General features: G+C 36.6%; 4 protein-coding genes across 5 annotated transcripts; 3 read left to right on the plus strand and 1 right to left on the minus strand.

The window, feature by feature from the left end:
- The first annotated feature begins 140 nt into the window (after positions 1–140).
- Positions 141–4909, plus strand: LOC106393170 (zinc finger MYM-type protein 1-like). The gene has a single exon (XM_048746170.1). The coding sequence runs from the start codon at positions 1064–1066 to the stop codon at positions 3647–3649; it is 2586 nt and encodes an 861-aa protein (XP_048602127.1). The 5' UTR covers positions 141–1063; the 3' UTR covers positions 3650–4909.
- On the minus strand, positions 4842–8001 carry LOC106391113 (DEAD-box ATP-dependent RNA helicase 1-like). Of its 2 annotated transcripts, none has more exons than XM_048746171.1 (9): positions 7686–8001; positions 7169–7403; positions 6840–7097; positions 6605–6759; positions 6341–6518; positions 6067–6254; positions 5751–5955; positions 5492–5597; positions 4842–5184 (listed from the first exon to the last, which is right to left on the minus strand). In XM_048746171.1, exons 1-9 carry the CDS (start codon positions 7823–7825, stop codon positions 5054–5056), a joined length of 1596 nt encoding a protein of 531 aa, XP_048602128.1. In that variant the 5' UTR covers positions 7826–8001; the 3' UTR covers positions 4842–5053. The 2 variants fall into 2 exon arrangements, with proteins under 2 accessions (XP_048602128.1, XP_048602129.1); XM_048746172.1 differs by having other exon boundaries at positions 6341–6515; positions 7686–7975.
- Positions 8002–12667: 4666 nt separating this feature from the next.
- LOC106396616 (pyridine nucleotide-disulfide oxidoreductase domain-containing protein 2-like) lies at positions 12668–17510 on the plus strand. The gene is made up of 16 exons (XM_013837056.3): positions 12668–13003; positions 13072–13233; positions 13310–13489; positions 13914–13971; positions 14068–14118; positions 14290–14372; positions 14599–14686; positions 14833–14874; positions 14950–15024; positions 15111–15179; positions 15289–15407; positions 15499–15611; positions 15689–15768; positions 15869–15989; positions 16074–16140; positions 16225–17510. The coding sequence occupies exons 1-16, from the start codon at positions 12756–12758 to the stop codon at positions 16346–16348; spliced, it is 1680 nt and encodes a 559-aa protein (XP_013692510.1). The 5' UTR covers positions 12668–12755; the 3' UTR covers positions 16349–17510.
- Positions 16582–17510, plus strand: LOC106393171 (protein N-lysine methyltransferase METTL21A-like). Its single transcript, XM_013833901.2, has one exon. It carries the CDS (start codon positions 16582–16584, stop codon positions 17425–17427), a length of 846 nt encoding a protein of 281 aa, XP_013689355.2. The 3' UTR covers positions 17428–17510.
- Positions 17511–18333: the final 823 nt, after the last annotated feature.

Raw genomic sequence — 18333 nt, forward strand, 5'->3', positions numbered from 1 at the left:
TGGGTCTCGGGTTCGGATCGGGTCCAAGACCCGCGGGTCCTTCACAACAAGATCCAATAGGGTAAAAGGATCGGAACGGGTCAGGATCTTGTGACGATCACAAGTTGATTTATGTATGTATCTTCAAGGGGAGGGTACAAAGTTCGTGAGGTTTGAGATATCTTCGTTTTTGTGCTCCAGTACTTGTCTATTCCATTGGACCGATGACAAGATCAAAGAGCAAATCCTAACCATTAGACTTTTAATCATTTTCTTCTAAGAGGAAGATGATCTGACCCATGGGAAAGATAAGGACCGATCACTTGGTTTATTCTCTAGGTTTAACCAAGTTTAGGGTCTTAAACTAAATCATTTATTTTTCTTTATATACTTATGGCGTAATCCTGTTGCAAAGTACTACTAAATTAACTTTTGCAAAACAAGTCTCATTGAACATCTATCTCTTTTGTTCATTTTTGAGAAGCCGAAGATTACTCTTCCCATCATGTGAATCCATTCAACATCATCAAACAAGGTTACACACGTACACAGGGCCGGGCTTGTACGCAATCTCGCGAAACATCCGTATGGGGCCCCCACCTCATGGGGCCCCCACTTCCAATTTTTTCCTTTGTATGTAATGTTAATATATGAATCTTAGGTGCAAAGTCAAATTAAAAAGTAAAATTTTGGTTTCTAGTGACAGAATAAAATACATGTCACGAACATTATTAGCACGTAAGTCTGAAGATATCTCTATTTTTTTTATTTAAAGAATTGTAAATATTATAATAAATTTAAATAAGTAAAAAGCATCATATTTTAACTCAGCAAAGGAAACTTACGAGCTACTAGACAGTCTTTTCAGCTTCTTCCCTTCTCTGTAAGAAAACCAAAGATTTTGTCTTTTGATTCTTAGGTAAAATCAAATTTTATTTTCGTTTAACAAATCTTATATTGTTTATTCATCTCTAATTCAATTGATTTACTCGTTTTGGTTTGAAGGTTTTTAATAGTCAATTTTTTATAATGTCAAAACTGAATTACAATCTTTAAATTTTCTATCTTCATCCTGCAGAAAAAAATGAGTGCATCAAGAATATACCTTTCTGGAGCTAAAAAAAGAGCAAAGAAAAGAAGAGTAGAAGAACTAGTGAAGTCTCAGTCAGGTTCTCTGTTAAAGTATTTTAAGAAACCAGCATTGCTTGGAACTGATGAGGACCATGAGGTTGATGGAACTAGTGAGGATAGTAGTGAAACTGGTGAGGTTGATGGATCTGAACCAGATGATGAGGTTGATGGGGTTAGAACTGGATATGGAAACCATGATCAAGAAGAGAATAGGGATAGAGCTGAGATAGATGATGAAGATGTCAACTCAAATGCAGCGGACGAGCATTTTAAAGAAGATGATTCAGCCTTTGATCTTATGGATCCTGGAAATTGGAGAAAAATTGACCAGAAGTTAAGAGATTATTTGGTTGAGAAAGGTCCTCTCCCACCACCATCTGAAGATTATATTTTCCCCAAAAATGAAAGTGGTAGACACTTTTCACATAGAAATTACAAAAGGATCATGAAGAATGGAGATATGCAGCACCGGCGTTGGTTAGTTTATTCAACAACATTCGACAAGATCTATTGTTTTTGTTGCAAGTTGTTCACCCGTTACAAGGAAACTACTCAACTAGCAGGCATTGGATTTCTGGATTGGAATAATACTGGAATAAGGCTGAGCCAACATGAAACCAGTCATGATCACATTATGTGTATGAGCCAGTGGATGGAACTAGAGATGAGGCTGCAAAAGAATCAGACAATTGATAAGTGTGTCCAAGAGGAAATCGAAAAAGAGAAGAATCATTGGAGGGAGCTTTTACTGAGATTATTTTCAGTGGTGGAGTATTTGGCTAAGAGTAATATAGCATTTCGGGGATCTAATGACAAAATTGGCCAAGAGAACAATGAAAATTTTCTGGGGAATATTGAGATGATTGGTAAATTTGATCCTGTAATGAGGGAGCACATCAGGCGAATCACCAAAGGAGAAACCCGATACCATTATCTCAGCTACAAAATTCAGAATGAGTTGATTGGAATGTTGAGTTCTGAAATCAAGTTAATAATCATTAAGAAGATTAAAGAGGCAAAATTCTTCTCGGTTATTCTTGATTGTACTCCAGATATCAGCCACAAAGAACAAATGTCTCTCATTATTCGATGTGTGGATATATCAGTGAGTCCAGTTCAGATTGAAGAATTTTTTCTTACCTTTCTCGAAGTTGAAGATAAATCAGGAAAAGGGCTTTTTGAGCTATTATGTGATACACTGGTTGGTTTGAAGCTGGATATTAATGATGTCAGGGGACAAGGTTATGACAATGGATCCAACATGAAAGGAAAAAACAAAGGAGTGCAGAAGAGATTGTTGGATATCAATCCGAGGGCATTTTATACACCATATGGTTGTCATAATCTGAACTTGGCTATTTGTGATATTGCTAAATCTTCTGATAAAGCGATGTCTTTCTTTGGGATTATCCAGCGTTTATATAATTTTTTCCACCCTTCTACGACTAGGTGGGAGATGTACAGAAAAATGGTGGGAGGTTTCACGCTTAAACCGCTATCAGATAGGCGATGGGAAAGTCACCTCGAAAGCGTTAAGGCTATACGTTTTAAAGCTCCAGAAATCAGAGATGTCTTACTTTACTTTGCAGAAAACAGTGAGGATCTAGGAGCACGGAGTGATGCTGAATGTCTTGCGATAAGTGAAACACATGGAATTGGAGGGTTTGAGTTCTTGTTTGGTCTGGTTATATGGTATGATGTTCTGTTTGCTGTTAATACTGTGAGCAAGACGCTACAGTCTGAAGATATTGATATCGATGATGCCATTGCTCAGCTAAAGGGGTTAGTTTCTTTTTTCCAAAAGTATAGAGAAATGGGATTTCAAGAAGCAAAAGCTGAAGCTTCAAAAATTGCCATTGCTATGGATATTGAACCCATGTTTAACAAGAGGAACAAGCGCCTTATTAAAAGGAAAACTCATTTTGATGAAGAGCGAGACAAAGGTGATGATGTTTGTCAGGTTCTAAGTGTGGAGGATGATTTCAGAATCAATTATTTTTTCAAAATGATGGACCAAGCTATTGTTTCTTTCCAAACAAGGTTAGAACAATTTAAAGAGTATGAAAATATTTTTGGGTTTTTGTTCAGTCTACGAAAGCTCAACTCAACAAGCGATGATATTTTAAAGAGTAAATGTTCTAACCTTGAAGCTTTTCTTAAGCATGGAGCAGATTCTGATATTGATGGGAATGATTTGTTCATGGAAATCAAAATTTTCAGAGAAGTTTTGCCAAAGACTTTCAAGAAGAATGTAGAAGTGCTGGATTATTTGAAGAGAATGAAGGATAGCTATCCGAGTATATGGATTGCTTACAGGATAATGCTCACCATTCCTGTTTCAGTTGCTTCAGCTGAAAGAAGTTTTTCTAAGTTGAAGTTGATAAAGTCTTATCTACGATCTACTATGTCACAGGAAAGGTTAAACGGATTGGCTATGTTATCGATTGAGAAAGCTTTAATTCAAAATCTCAATTATGAAAGTTTGATGAATGATTTTGCTGAAAAAACTGCAAGAAGAGTTATTTTTCAAAATCGGTAGAACTGTTGTTGTGTGTTTTTAGAACTATTGTACTGTATTTTGAAGATTAATTATGTTTAGACTGTTCTTTTTTTCTTCTTGTTCTATAATTTTTTCGATGCTGTTTTTTATTATCAAAACTACGATAAGTTCATCTATATTTTGAATAGGGCCCCGAAAAACTCAGGTCCGGCTCTGCACGTACAACACAAATCATCGACTAATCATTCACCCACGAGTATACTACTCGGAGTTCAATCGCCTACCTTTAACTGATCCAAGACATTTACACCTATCCAAAGCCGTGCCAACGTTAACAGCTGCCCCAAGCGAAAAACAAAATCAAATGAAAAATATCTATAATAATATGAAAACTATTGTAGTTTAGTGTGCAAAAATTTTTTTTATTTATACAACTTTTAAATAATTAACAAGCGTTTTCATATTTTATTTAGTTTTTTTTAAATCTATGTTTTTGTTGTAGTCTCATCTTTTGTTTAACTCGTGAAGCTATTAACAAAGCTACATGTTTATATAGAATTTCATTACATGAAACAAATTATAAGGAATGCCTTTAGTGTCTTATATATTTTTAAAAGATGCCCTAGGCCAATGCTTCTTATTTTCTCATGTAAGCACGGCACTGCACCTATCCAAAGACATCATTCTGTTTTTGGTGTTTTCATATTTTGACGTAAATGAGTTTTTAAGGCTCTGTCTACGTATTACGTATATGCCATGTTTTAGTTGTCTTTTTCTCTTTGGGATGAACATTTGGTTTTATAAATGCAATGCAATGCAATTTTGCAGGTTTAATTAGTATAACCACTGCAAATAAAAGCATGTTACATTTCACCTATATGGTCCATTCCATTAAATATGCATTGTACCATTACATGTAAATGAAATTCTAAGGGGGTTGAAAAGCTATATCATCATCTATCAACGAGATTTGAAGCGATATGTACGACAAAAGTGATGATCGACTTCTGCGGTAAAAATATAACGAGACGGTTGAAAGATTGATTGGAGATCAGAGGATTTGTTTCCAATGATGGTAACTTTGTGACGAAGTGAAAAAGTTAGATTGAAAAAGAAAGGATGAAATATATTTTAATATATAGATTATGCAAAAATTGTTGTCTTTACCTTTTTAATTAGTTTATGAACTACAAAGTATTTGATAGTTTTTTTTTTTTTTTTTGATAATAAATTGATATTAAACCAAATTTCCCTTGTCAGAATCTGTTAATAGTGATTTTCGTTGACTGGAAAAAATAAACTGAGCAACATATCCTCTCGAGTATTGAAAAATATACGAAGCGCAGTTGAAAAAAGCCACCAAAATTGGACGAAAGCATCAATCATTCTTAAATTTATGAAGAATTGAGGTGTATTTGACCCGTCCGCTACACCAAGACCAAACTATGCTTGTCCCGATGTCGCTTTGTTGCGTTTTGTTTGGGAGTTTGTGGTTTTTGAATTGTGCTTAAAACCTACTTGTCTTCCTCTTTTCGGTGCTATTGGTTCAACCGACTCCTTCAGCTTCGCCAGAGCTGAAAATGAGAAAATGGTTTATTTCATCAAAAACCCAGTATCCAATTCAGGTTATCAATGGCATTTCAAATGTTTTTTGCTTTTACAACAGCTTCGTATAGTGCAGCATTTATTTATAGACTAAAAACTCAAAAATCTAGATCAACAGTATCCTACTATCCTGTCACTAAAACTCGCTTGTAACAAAACAATGGTCTTATAAAAAGGTTTAGAATCTCAATTTAATTCCATATAACACACTTATTTTTCATGTATATTTGTTGTTGATGTTTCCTAGAGCTAATAGCACAAGGCTAGGAAGTTTACCAGGTTCGTAAATGGCACGGACAGGACCAAACAAATCGGGTGGGATTGGATAGATTGGGCATGAAGCATTCCCAACTTTCTTCAAGAGATTTGAAAATCGTCTCACCTGAAATTTCATAGTATACCAAAATAAACAAAATAGAGCATGATAATCAGATGACAGAGCAATTATCCTACGAGACTAAGGTTCAATGAGGTACCTCTAGCTTGTGTTTAGACAAAGCAATATAGAGAAAAGAATGCTTTTGTTTCAGCTTACCTCATGATCACCTAGCAATGTGAAGCACCGCCCGGCACGACCTGCTCTAGCTGTCCGTCCAGCACGATGGATGAAGGTCTTTGGATATTGAGGCATGTCATAATTAATGACATTTGTTACCAATTCAACATCCATACCACGAGCCAAAGCATCAGATGAAATAAGAACTTGAATATCTCCTTTTCTAAAAGCCTTTAATTCTTTGCTGCATCCAAAAAAAAAAGAAAAAAAAAGAGAACAGTTGAAACTGTTATGGGTTTCCAAAGAGACTATACATGGTGTTCTACTAGTAAATGTATGATTTCAAAAATATTACCTCCGAACTGCTTGGTTAAGACCACCTGAATACTCTTTTGCTTTTATCATTGAATCACCGAAAAAGTTGAGTAGCTTGCATAGACGACGAGTTGTCTCAACAGAAGATGTGAAAACGATACACTTTTCACCTTCCAGTGATTTCAAGAGACCAACTAAGTATACAGGCTTCACCCCGGTTTCACAAATCTGTTGAAAAAAAAAGACATGGCAAAGCAAAATCTGGCTTATGTTAAAGGCACAAACTTGAAGAGAAAGTAGACAATTAAACATACCAGTCTAAGACATTCCAACTTCTCGGGTAGTCTGTAACGGGTGGCCCCGGTTGTCATGAATAAAGGGTGATGCAGGTCAAGCTGAATAAGCTTGCTTGGGTCCTGTGTCAATGTAGCTGACAACGCCAACTTTGCTAGCCTTGGGTATGGTTTTCCCTTGAAACCTCTCTCCACACTTCTGAGAATTTCAAGTAGGCATCAATAATACTCACTTTCAATCATGGTTCAGTTATTATATGCATATGCTAGAGAGATGGAACTTACTGTCTACGGATAGTCAGCAGAGAACCAAAAGAGGAAGGAACAAAAGGTGATGATGAAGGAAACGGGCCATCGTCAGATGCCTGAGTCAGTTTCAGAACAGTTGGGAGCCACTCTTGATATGACTCTCTAAGCAATCTATCGGTTTCATCAACAACCTGAAAACAAAATAGCTTCATCAAAAAAAAAAAGAAGTTGGAAACTAAAGAAGGGAAGTTCCAAGATGTTCTTTACTTACAAGGTAACGCAAATGCTCAAGAGTAAAGCCCTTTGTGTTGTTGATATGGTCCATCAACCTTCCTGGTGTAGCTACTAATATGTCCACAGCACTACTTTCAAGGTTCTGTGATATATCCTCAGGATCATAGCATATCCCTGCATCAAGTTTAGGTGTTTTGATGAGCTGTGCTATGTCACCAGCTATCGAAGATTGACCAACAGCTGAACCAACGGATAACCCCACAGATGGTGCTATGGCATCAAAAACTCCCTTAACCTAATGCCAAAAAGAACGACATCTCAGTACACACCATACTAGACTCTGGTTATGACTGAACTGTAACCTACCTGCAAGGCCAAATCACGAGTGGGCAAGACAACTAAAGCACGGAGGCATCTAACAGCACGAGACGAAAGAGTCTGAACAATTGGTAAAGCGTAAGAGAGAGTCTTTCCACTTCCTGTAGGAGAGTTAACACAGACGTCTCTTTCGAAACCGCCAGGCCCTATTGTCTCATGCCAAACTGCAACCTGCACTGGAAAGAGTGAAGATATACCCATCTTCTCCAACGCCTCCTTCAACCTATCAGCAACACAAGATTTAAAACAAACAAAATGATGGTAAAACTGTTCTTTTTCATCTGAATATTGTATATGAGACTTGATGTAAGAAGTAGAGCCACAAGAGACAGAACAATATGAGGAACACATAACAGATTGGTGGGTTATGCTCAATTTAAACCCTTTCTCTAATACAAAGTGTTTGTGTTTATGCTTAGACATGGTAAGAAAGTTTTGAACTTTACTTGCAGCTTAAAGCACATTACGAAGAAAGTTTTCTGCCCAAAAGGAATTGAAATGTCACCTGGGATGAAGGGAAGGGAGGGTTTCGAGTGAGCAGCTATCGACATGGCTGACATCGACGGGAGCTCTCATCCATGGAACAACCAAATTGGTGGTCTCTTCTTGGGCCTGAGCCTGACCATCTTTCTCTTCCACAACCATACTCGCTTAAGCTCGATAGGAGAATATCAATGGCTCTTTGCCTTGGACACACTATAAATTTGTCACTATGCCTCTCTGTCAAGGTCAGGCACAAAAGCTTTATGAGAGGGAGACAATGAACGACCAAGAATTTTAATCAAAAACCCCAGACGATATAAACGATGTCGTTCAAATATATCGTAAACCCTAGGAAAAACAATTTTTAATATATATACTAGATTCATTTGGGATCTATTTTCGAAAATAAATATTCTTTTTTTAATGAATATCTATATTGCCTGTTCGAAAACGCGGCTAGTTAACTCAAAACTTTTTTACCCTGCATTATTTAAAACAATGAAGAAATTATTAAATTGCCATCTTAAGATTCGAACCTATTAGAGCATGCGCAACGGGAATCCTTAAGTGGGAGTCCTTAGAGAAAAAATTATTAAATAATCAGTGGATCCCACCAAAAGATAAGGATTCAATCCTTAAAATTCTTAAATAAGGACTCTTTCTTAGTGAATCCTTGCACTATTTGCGGGTTCCCACGACTACGTGGCGGCCCGTGAATCCAAAATATCCAGGATTAATCTGAAATGTCCTTGTCGCTAAAGACTCCAATGAGTCTCACCGTTGCGCATGCTCTTACATGCAATAACTCAAAAGAACCATAACCACTACGCCAACACAATTCCTTTGATCATCATGAAAAGTAACAAAAAAGTCCGTAACTACTCCCCCAAATAATCCCCGCTTATTCAATTAGGTGCTAGGCCCTATCCAGCCGCACCTGTTACCCTACCACGATTTCGAACCTACTTATATTTAAACTTGGTATTGCACATAAGGATGGCAATTGGGTCCTCCACCCGCAGGCCTAGCCCGTAAAGACCCACTGCAGTGCGGGTTTGAGCTTATATATCACAGGTCCGAAAAATTGCAGATCTTGCGGAATTGTGACTTGCGGGAATGGCCTAGGCCTGCGGGTCACGCGTAAACCCGCGTTGCTTCGTCACCTTTGACCTTTGGAAAACTCACCGACGAAATGGTGAAACAATGGCGACTTTGGAGACGATGATTCTGGAGATACAAGCCACCACATGAGCTTCTCTTCGTCTTCGCTCCACCACCATAGTCCCTCTTTTGTCTTCCTTCCATCACCTGAGCTTCTCATTTCCCTCGAGCCACCACCGAAACTTCTCTTCTTCATAGATTTTCCACTATTGCTTCTCTTCTTGCTCAAGCCACCACCGGAGATTCTCTTCGTCTTCGCTCCACCACCATAGTCCCTCTTTTGTCTTTCTTCCACCACCGGAGCTTCTCATTTTTTTCGAGCCACCACCAAAGCTTTTCTTCTTCATAGATCTTCCACAGTTGCTTCTCTTCTTCCTCGATCTACCATCATCGGCCGTAGCTTCTCTTCTTCCTCGATCTACCACCGTAGACTGTATCTTCTCTTGTTCATAGAGCCATCACCTTCGTCTTCTTTTCCTCGTACCAACCAAAAGGTATATAATTTCTTCTTCTCATGAACTCTAGGCTTTATCTCATATATTTCGTTTACAATTGTGGTATTTATGTTGCTTGGTTAGCTTGTTCACAACCCGTGGGCCGACCCGCATGCGGGGCGGGTTTGGGGTGTTGAGCACCACGGATCACTGCGGGGCGGGTGATCCCAATTGAATTTTGAGATTAACCCATAAAATTTAATGCTAATATATATAAGTAGGTTTGAGCATTTTATCGAGATTCAAAAATCTAAATTGGAACGTACAAAAAACTGAACCGAAACCGATTCAAAAATTTATGGATTTATATATATATATATATATATATATATATATATATATATATGTAAAAAAGTTCCAAAAATTTGTATCCAATAAAAATTAACTTTAATAAACTCTGTTACGATCAGATAGAACCCGATATGAAAATACTTAAGTCCAAAACTAAGATTTAATATGTTATCTTTTATACATTTTTATCAATAGCTTAATCATAGCGAACTTATATTTTTAAACTTTATCATTTCGTGATATATTCAAGTAGCATGAAATTTTGACTAAATTTAATATTTTTAAAATATTTAATTTTAATTATTTTCTGATATCTAATCTATTAATTTAGAGTCATATATTTTATCTACTGTTGACAATGCATAGTATTAATCAACTATTTAACGTGACATATTTGATTATTTACATTAAATCTTAATAATCAATAAAGATAATAATAATAAATAAATTTCAATTAGAAACTAGAATTTTATTTTTAATTATAATAAAATCTGTTGAAAAACAATTTAACAAAATCTTACCAAAATTTTTAATATATTTTTATAAATTGATGCATTATAATTTTGTAATTGGTAATGTAATCTTATTATAAATTAATAAAAAATAATTTTTGTATAAAAGGAAATAATATTCAATGATATTGTATAAAATTTATAATTTTAGTCTATGTTATATTAACAGTTTTAAAATAAATTATACATTGGTAGATTAACAGTTTAAAAAAACAGTTTCATTTAAATAAATTATCATTCATTATCAAAAACAGGTTCAAATTCGTAAACTATGTAATATTTTATACAAAAACTAAAATTATTAATATATGTTAAACTTTTATGAGAAATTCTCACAAATATCGCATTCATAGTACCAATTTTCATGTTTACACTAACCACTTTTATCTTCATTTTTAATGAAGGGTAAATGACATTTATACTCCTATGGTTAACTAATCTAAACTTAGGGTTTAGAGTTGAGGGGTGGAGTAGGATTTTTGGAATGTGAAATTTAGGATTCAAATAAATATGTAAATAAATACTTTAAAAAATATAATTTTTTTAAAAAAAACAATAGTTTCAAACATAATTTTTGATTTTGAAAAAGAAATTTTGAAAAAAAAATCGAAAAAAATTCAAACGAAAAAATTTATAAAAAAATTCAGATTTGAAAAAGTATAATTCGAAAACATAAAAAGAAAATTATTTTTCTTATTTTTTATTTTTTATTTATTCAAATAATTATTTATTATATATATAGAGAACAAGTGTATAAGAGTCTTTTGCCACTTAATGAAGAAAGTATTTTTGAAAATGTCTATTTAGTGGAGGTAAAGATGAAAAGTGGTACCATGAAAGTGGTAAACATGAAATTCCCTCATAAATCAAAACAATCAATTTTATCTATCGTATATGATATATAATTAAATTTAAATGATATTAACATAGATATATAGTATGCTTTTAATATGGATATTTATTACATTAGGTTTCTACTCATATTATTTTATGATTATTTGCATATTTGTATAACACAATTTTACACCAACGATTTTTTTTAATGTGAAATGTTTAGTGGTTTCAATAAATTATAATTATTTAAAAAAATAATGAAGATTTCAAAATTTAAAATATTAATTTTTCAATATATGTTCAACGCAGATATCAAAATATAAGTATGTATTTTCATATGATGTATAGTTTAATTTAAACGATATGAAATATATATATATATATTAACTTAAACACCTGTTAAAAAAAATTATTTATTCATATGATTTTATAATCATTGTATCTTATTATAGAAAAAAATTTAAACCTTGATTACAAAAGTTTATGTGAGACTTTTAACGATTTTATTAATTTATACTCGTTTTGAAAGAATATATAATAATTTCCATATATATATTAATCACATTAGGTAATTTCATAGGTTTTATTTAAGGAAATAATATATAATAATTTCAATTTGATAAATGAATGATCCATAATGGACATACTATATAATATAACATTTTCTACTAATTTAATTTTGGACTAATAATATTCTCAATTGATTCTCAAGCCGACACGTTAGCAAAATTAGCATTCCAATTACGTGACAACTAATCATGATTTTTTTTTTAATTAGTACAAACTACGTGTTATAACTTTTAAACTATTTCTCTATTAATATATTTGCCATCTCAATTCCTATGATTAATGGAGACTATGATCCATGGTTTCAAAAAAACATGTAAAGATAGTTAGAATTTAAGAAAATTACAAACTATTTTTCTAAACAAAATATGACATTTTTGTTAACCGTCTAAGAGAATGAAACATGATAAAATAATATAGTAACATAATAGAACGCATAATAAAATATGAAAATATACATCGTTTACATTTCTATTCTATATGCATATCTATATATATAATACAATAACAAAAAGTGTTCATCTTCTCCCACAAACAACAGAGATTTCCTGTAAATTCAGATACATATATGTTCTGTTGTCTTCGTTACTGTCGCTTTTGGAATATGAGAAGCCTCTCATTTCCGCCACCGACAAAGCCTCCTAAACCGGTCTCCTCCTCCACAAAACTTTCCGAGAACGTAAGTTCATATTGTCTTCGTCGCTCAAATCTGTGTCGGAGGAGTCTATTCACTTTTCAAAATATTAGAAATAAAAAACTTGTTTTGTGAGCGTGTGTGAGCAACAAAGAGCCACGTTTTATGTTTTACAATCAATAATTATTAATTAAATTTTTGTTTTTTTGCAGGTTGCGGCGGTGAAAAAGAGGGCTAATACAATATTATTATGTAAATGTAACAGCGCGTATATGAATATTAGAGAAATTGGTTAGTTAGTAAATTAGGTTTTTTTCCATGTCAAACAACCCAATTTTCCTAAGCTATTTTGTAAAGTCATCCAAAATATGAGGACTATAATTACAATTTACGAAAACTATTTGGGGTTAAAACAAATACGTGCTAACAATTGGGACTGTTATGTGAATTTACAAAACATACATGTGGCTATTTTGAAGTCGTACAACTAATTGAACCTTACTGTAAATTGTCAAAACTATTGGGGACGAAAGTAAATCACCAACTTGGAGTGGAGTGACAGACTTTTGAGTAGAGAAACGTGGACTGAAGAAGAGAAAATGTGGCGCCGGAGCTTTAGCGCGACGCCTGGTCAATTGACTAAGAAGAAATGGGACGCGTTGGTGATCGGCGGCGGCCACAACGGTTTGGTAGCTGCAGCTTACCTAGCGCGCGGCGGTCTCTCCGTGGCAGTTCTCGAGCGACGCCACGTCATCGGCGGGGCGGCAGTGACGGAGGAGATCGTTCCGGGCTTCAAATTCTCACGCTGCAGTTACGTCCAGGGACTAATTCGTCCATGCATCATTAGGTGAAAAACTTGTTTCGATTTCTAGATAAGTTGGTGCGTTCTCTGATCATGGATTGTGATCGATTCAGTGATTTGGAGTTAGGCAGACACGGGCTTAAGCTTCTGAAGAGGAGTCCTGCGTCGTTTACGCCTTGTTTGGATGGGCGTTATCTTCTTCTAGGCCCAGATCAGGCGCTTAACCACTCTGAGATTTCCAAGTTCTCGAGAAGTGATGCTGAAGCTTACCCAAGGTGATCTTGTTTTTGGGCGTAAATAGGATAATTTGATTTCACTAGAACTTTTTTTTTTTTTTTTTTGGATTTGCAGATACGAGAAGCAGCTAGAGAGGTTTGGTAGATTCATGGATACTCTCTTGGATGCAGCTCCTCCAGAGTCTCTGCAAGGTGACTCTTCTTTTAATGACAAGCTGAGCAATAAGTTGCACAAATCTGCTTTCTGGGCTCGGTGTCTCCGCCAAGCAGCTTCTTTGGGGCAAAAGGATATGGTGTATGGTTTCTTATCTCTTAATGTGTGTGTGATACACGTGCTCTCTATCTCTCTATGGTTAGTATGGAATAATTAGAAGTGTCAAGCTAATAAGAAGTAATGCAGAGAGAGTCGTTTAGTGTTATGTGAGTGTCTATCTCACACGTGGATTGGCACGTGATAGTTATATGAGCAATAGGTAGTATACAACAAGGGTGTGAGATTAGGGAAAGGCATCACGCAACGCAAGAGAGTGGTCACTCAGGGGGAGGAGAGAGACTCCATTAACATCTCTCAAAGCTTGTAACACAGTTCTATAAATCAGTAATATAAATGTTGTTTCTTGTTGGTCTATATCTTTACTGAATCGTTACGCTTTGAGAGCCTCCATTGTTGATCTGAATGCCTGCTCTTTGATGCACTTGTGTTGTTTTGTTTTGTGAAGGGACTTCATGGATCTTCTATTGGCCCCAGCTTCAAAAGTTTTGAACAACTGGTTTGAGGTTGTTTTCTGACCTTACCACGTCTTGGTTCTATTAATTAACAACTGGTAGCTATATCTGATGTTATACGGTTTCTGGTTGGCCTTATACTTTCAGTCTGATGTCCTGAAGGCGACTCTTGCAACAGATGCTGTGATTGGATCTACGGTAATTGAATTTCTTATTTAGATCTTGAGCTTTGAGGTTTCAAATTTTCTTGATATATTTATTATTATTAATCTAAGGAAGGGGAAAGGTGAGAGATGCTTCTTTATGTTCAGGAAGCTGCTCAATAGTAAATTGGGGAGTTAATGTAGTTCTCTGAACATTTTTTGACAGGCCAGTGTCCATACTCCTGGAAGTGGATATGTCTTGCTACATCATGTGATGGGAGAATCAGATGGAGAGCATGGCATTTGGTCGTAAGTATTCGAAATATCAAATTGTATTTTCTTCTAAATGAATTTGGCAATGTAGAAATAGTGGTGTATGTTTTACAAAGGTCTGAATGCGTAAGCAATAGAAGAACTCTTTTTTACTTGATAATAATAAAACATGCATTCTCGCGAGGGGTGAATGAAGGGCACAAGATGGTCTTTTAAAGTAAGGCCTGACTCTGCGTAGTAGCTGATAAGAAATATTTTGTAGTTACGTCGAAGGTGGGATGGGCTCTGTCTCCATGGCTATAGCCAATGCTGCAAAGGAAGCTGGCGCTCAAATTTTCACAAACGCAGAGGTATTTGTTTTCGGGATCATTTTGAGGACTATCTTGTTCCTAACATCTCTTGTTCCTAGTTTCCAAAAAAAAAACATCTCTTGTTCCTAACGTCTCTCCTATCATAAAGCAGAACCGCTTAGTACACTCTCAATTTTACTCTGCAGGTTTCTGAAGTGTTGACTGAGGATTCTAGCAGCGTGAAAGGGGTTAGTTTGTCTTTCAATGATTCCCGGATAAAGTGAAAGCTTGAATCAAATACATCTGACATTATCTGGTATAAGGTTTTGCTTGCTGATGGTACACGGGTGGAATCATCGGTTATATTGTCCAATGCAACCCCTTACAGAACTTTTGTGGTAAATCTTTTTGTGTCATATCATGTCTACTTGAAAAACTCCAGTTTATGCAAGTTTACATTGAGGTCGTCTGTTTCGGATAACAGGAGCTGGTTCCGTCCAATGTTCTTCCTGAAAAGTTCGTCAGTGCTATAAAGAACTCAGATTACAGCTCAGTAAGCATTTTTTATTTATTTTATTTAAGTTCCTTAAGCCAAATAGTTTAATTATTGCTCCATCTAGCTAATTGTTTTGGTGATTGATTGATTTGTTTGCTGTGAACAGGCAACTACCAAAATAAACATGGCTGTTGACAAGTTACCGCAGTTCCAATGCTGTAACAACACTAATCATTCGGGACCAGGACCAGAGCATTTCGGCACTATACACATTGGTGCAGAGACGTATGCCTCGTGCTAATTTTATCTTTGACTTTTGTATCTCTAAGAACAAATGAAAACATCAACGTCTCTGTTTTATCTCTGGCTTTGTCAGCATGGACGAGGTTCACACAGCATGTCATGATGCTGAAAACGGCTTACCATCAAGAAGACCAGTGATCGAAATGACTATTCCATCCACACTAGACAATACCATATCTCCTCCAGGCACGCTTATTCTCCTTTTTCTTGTGTGTCTAGTAATAAGAATGCATTTTAGCTCTGAATGTGGTTTTGTGTTATAGGGAAACATGTAATCAACTTGTTCATCCAATACACTCCTTACAAGCCATCAGATGGAACCTGGGAAGATCCTGTGTATCGAGTGAGTTAAGTTTATACACTCTTATCTAACGTCATTTTTATCACTCCTCAAATTGTACATTCCGTATGGGATGTTTACCAGCTTGATTGTGTGAAATCAGGAAGCATTTGCACAAAGATGTTTCAAATTGATTGATGAATATGCACCTGGGTTTAGCTCATCCGTCATTAGCTACGATATGCTGACTCCTCCCGATCTCGAAAGGGAAATTGGTCTAACAGGTAGATTATGCAGTAAAAGCTTCCTATTAAAAGGGATATGAAATGATCCAAACCATATTGACATCCCCACCATGTGTTCCGTAGGAGGAAACATCTTTCACGGTGCCATGGGATTAGAGTCTCTCTTCTTGATGCGGCCGGTGAAAGGATGGTAAATCTTATGCACACCCTTCTCACAATTCAGAAACAGTCCATACGATTCATGATTTAAAAAAGGTGGGAAAATGTGACACAGGTCGAACTACAAAAGTCCTTTGAAAGGACTCTACTTGTGCGGAAGTGGAGCTCACCCCGGAGGTGGAGTTATGGGCGCACCGGGAAGAAACGCAGCTCTTGTTGTTCTTCAAGACTTGAAATAAATCTAGAGACGTCAATGTTAACTGTATCTGTTTAGGAGGACTCTTTGACTTCAACTTAAAAACTTCTGTTGCTTTGTACTTCGCTGTCTCTCTTGGTAAGGACAGATGTGTTACTATCCAATAAGAAGCCTCCACGTGTATGTTTACCTAAAAAAGACCTAAGTGGCTAAAGGAACAATTATGAGAAGTGATAAAAAGCACATTGGCGCCGCAAAATACGAAGGAAATCTTCGATGGAAAATCTTTCTCCTCTACGAGACGACGATGAGGAAAACGAAGTAGACGAAGCCAAAATGCTCCTCATCGGTGAGAACGGAACCAACGGTGATAGCTTCTCTCCTCGGTCCGACGGTGCACCGGAGCTCCAGCATTACACTATCCGCTCCATCAAGTCAACGGTCGTGATTCGTCAACTGACGTCACAGGGTCTCTCCTTCCAGCTCTGGCCAGCCGCTTCTACTTTCGTCGCGCTTCTCGATAACTACCGCCTCGACCCTGCCAACAGCCCCCTCGCCGCAACACTCTCCTCGCTGAAACCCGCCGGCTCTACTACTACACCGATGAACATTCTCGAGCTCGGATCCGGAACCGGCGTCGTCGGAATCGCCGCGGCGATCACTCTTTCCGCTTCCGTCACGGTGACGGATCTCCCGCACGTCCTCGACAACCTCAGCTTCAACGCAGAGGCGAACGCTCAGACTGTGGCGAGATTCGAAGGTCAAGTCCACGCGGCACCGCTTCGTTGGGGAGAGGCTGATGACGTGGAGCTTCTGGGGCCGAACGTTGACTTGGTTGTAGCGTCTGACGTGGTGTACCACGACCATCTGTACGAGCCTCTACTGAAAACGCTGCGTTTAATGGTGGCGGCGAAGGGGTCAGAGGGGAAGAGGCTGATATTTCTGATGGCTCATCTAAGGAGGTGGAAGAAAGAGTCTGTCTTCTTCAAGAAAGCTAGAAAGGTCTTTGATGTTGACGTTATACACTCTGATGAGCCTCGAAATGGTGCAAGAAGCGGCGTGTTGGTTTACCGTTTTGTCGCGAAACAACCGAATCAAAATGGTCGGATTGTTTCGTGTTAACAGTTTGCAAATTTTCAGGATTAATTTCTTATGTGTTTATCAAAAGATTTCCACATTATGAAGCAATTTGGTTACTCTTTCTATCATTGTTTTTGGATAGAGTATGGATGGTTCTTTTAACAGCTTCAAATGGTTGTCCAGCATACAATGTTAGCTGCCTCTTCTTCAGCAACCACATTCTTACCACCAGAACTCGCTTCGTTATGAAGAGAAAATAAAACAAAAACTGTTTCGAGCAGATAGCATCACTTTGATCTCAAATGCAATCATGTTTGAAACGTGGACCTTGGTTTGGTTTTTCTTGAATCTGGCAAATCAGGCATCTTAAAACCAAACAAACAAAAAAACCACATCAGCATTCGTACAAACCGGCAAGAAAAATGCAACGTTATTATACAGCATAGCAGCACATGGAGAAGCTTCAGCCACCACATTCCACTCTGTTTCTCAGATTGTCTCTCCTTGATTCTTATCATCGGTTTATTTTTTTCCCGACTTTTCTATATTGGCCTGAGGGCGAAGTCCTACCAAATCCAGAACCAGCTTTTCTTGAGTCGATAACTTCGTTTCCTGAGTAGCAAGTCAAATAGTGAGATAAGCTAAGGATTGGATTGCAAGATACTTCTTCTTCATGACTAATTTTAATATTCCCGTATGGTTAACATATCTCATAACAGCCCCATTTGTTTTATTTTCCATGCAAAGTGCAAACAAACACAAATCATCAAATGTTATGTACTTAAAAGATTCTAAAACCTACCACAAATTATCTTTGAGTCAGAAGGCTCTGCCTCTTTTCGCTCTTCTTTAGTAGTATCCTTCACATCATCTCTTGGTTCAGTAGCATTGCCATTTTGTTCATTACTTCCACCAAAACCTTTCATGTATTGGCTTTAAACCTGTACT

This window comes from Brassica napus, chromosome C1 (assembly GCF_020379485.1).
Source record: "Brassica napus cultivar Da-Ae chromosome C1, Da-Ae, whole genome shotgun sequence".
Classification (NCBI taxonomy): Eukaryota; Viridiplantae; Streptophyta; class Magnoliopsida; order Brassicales; family Brassicaceae; genus Brassica; species Brassica napus.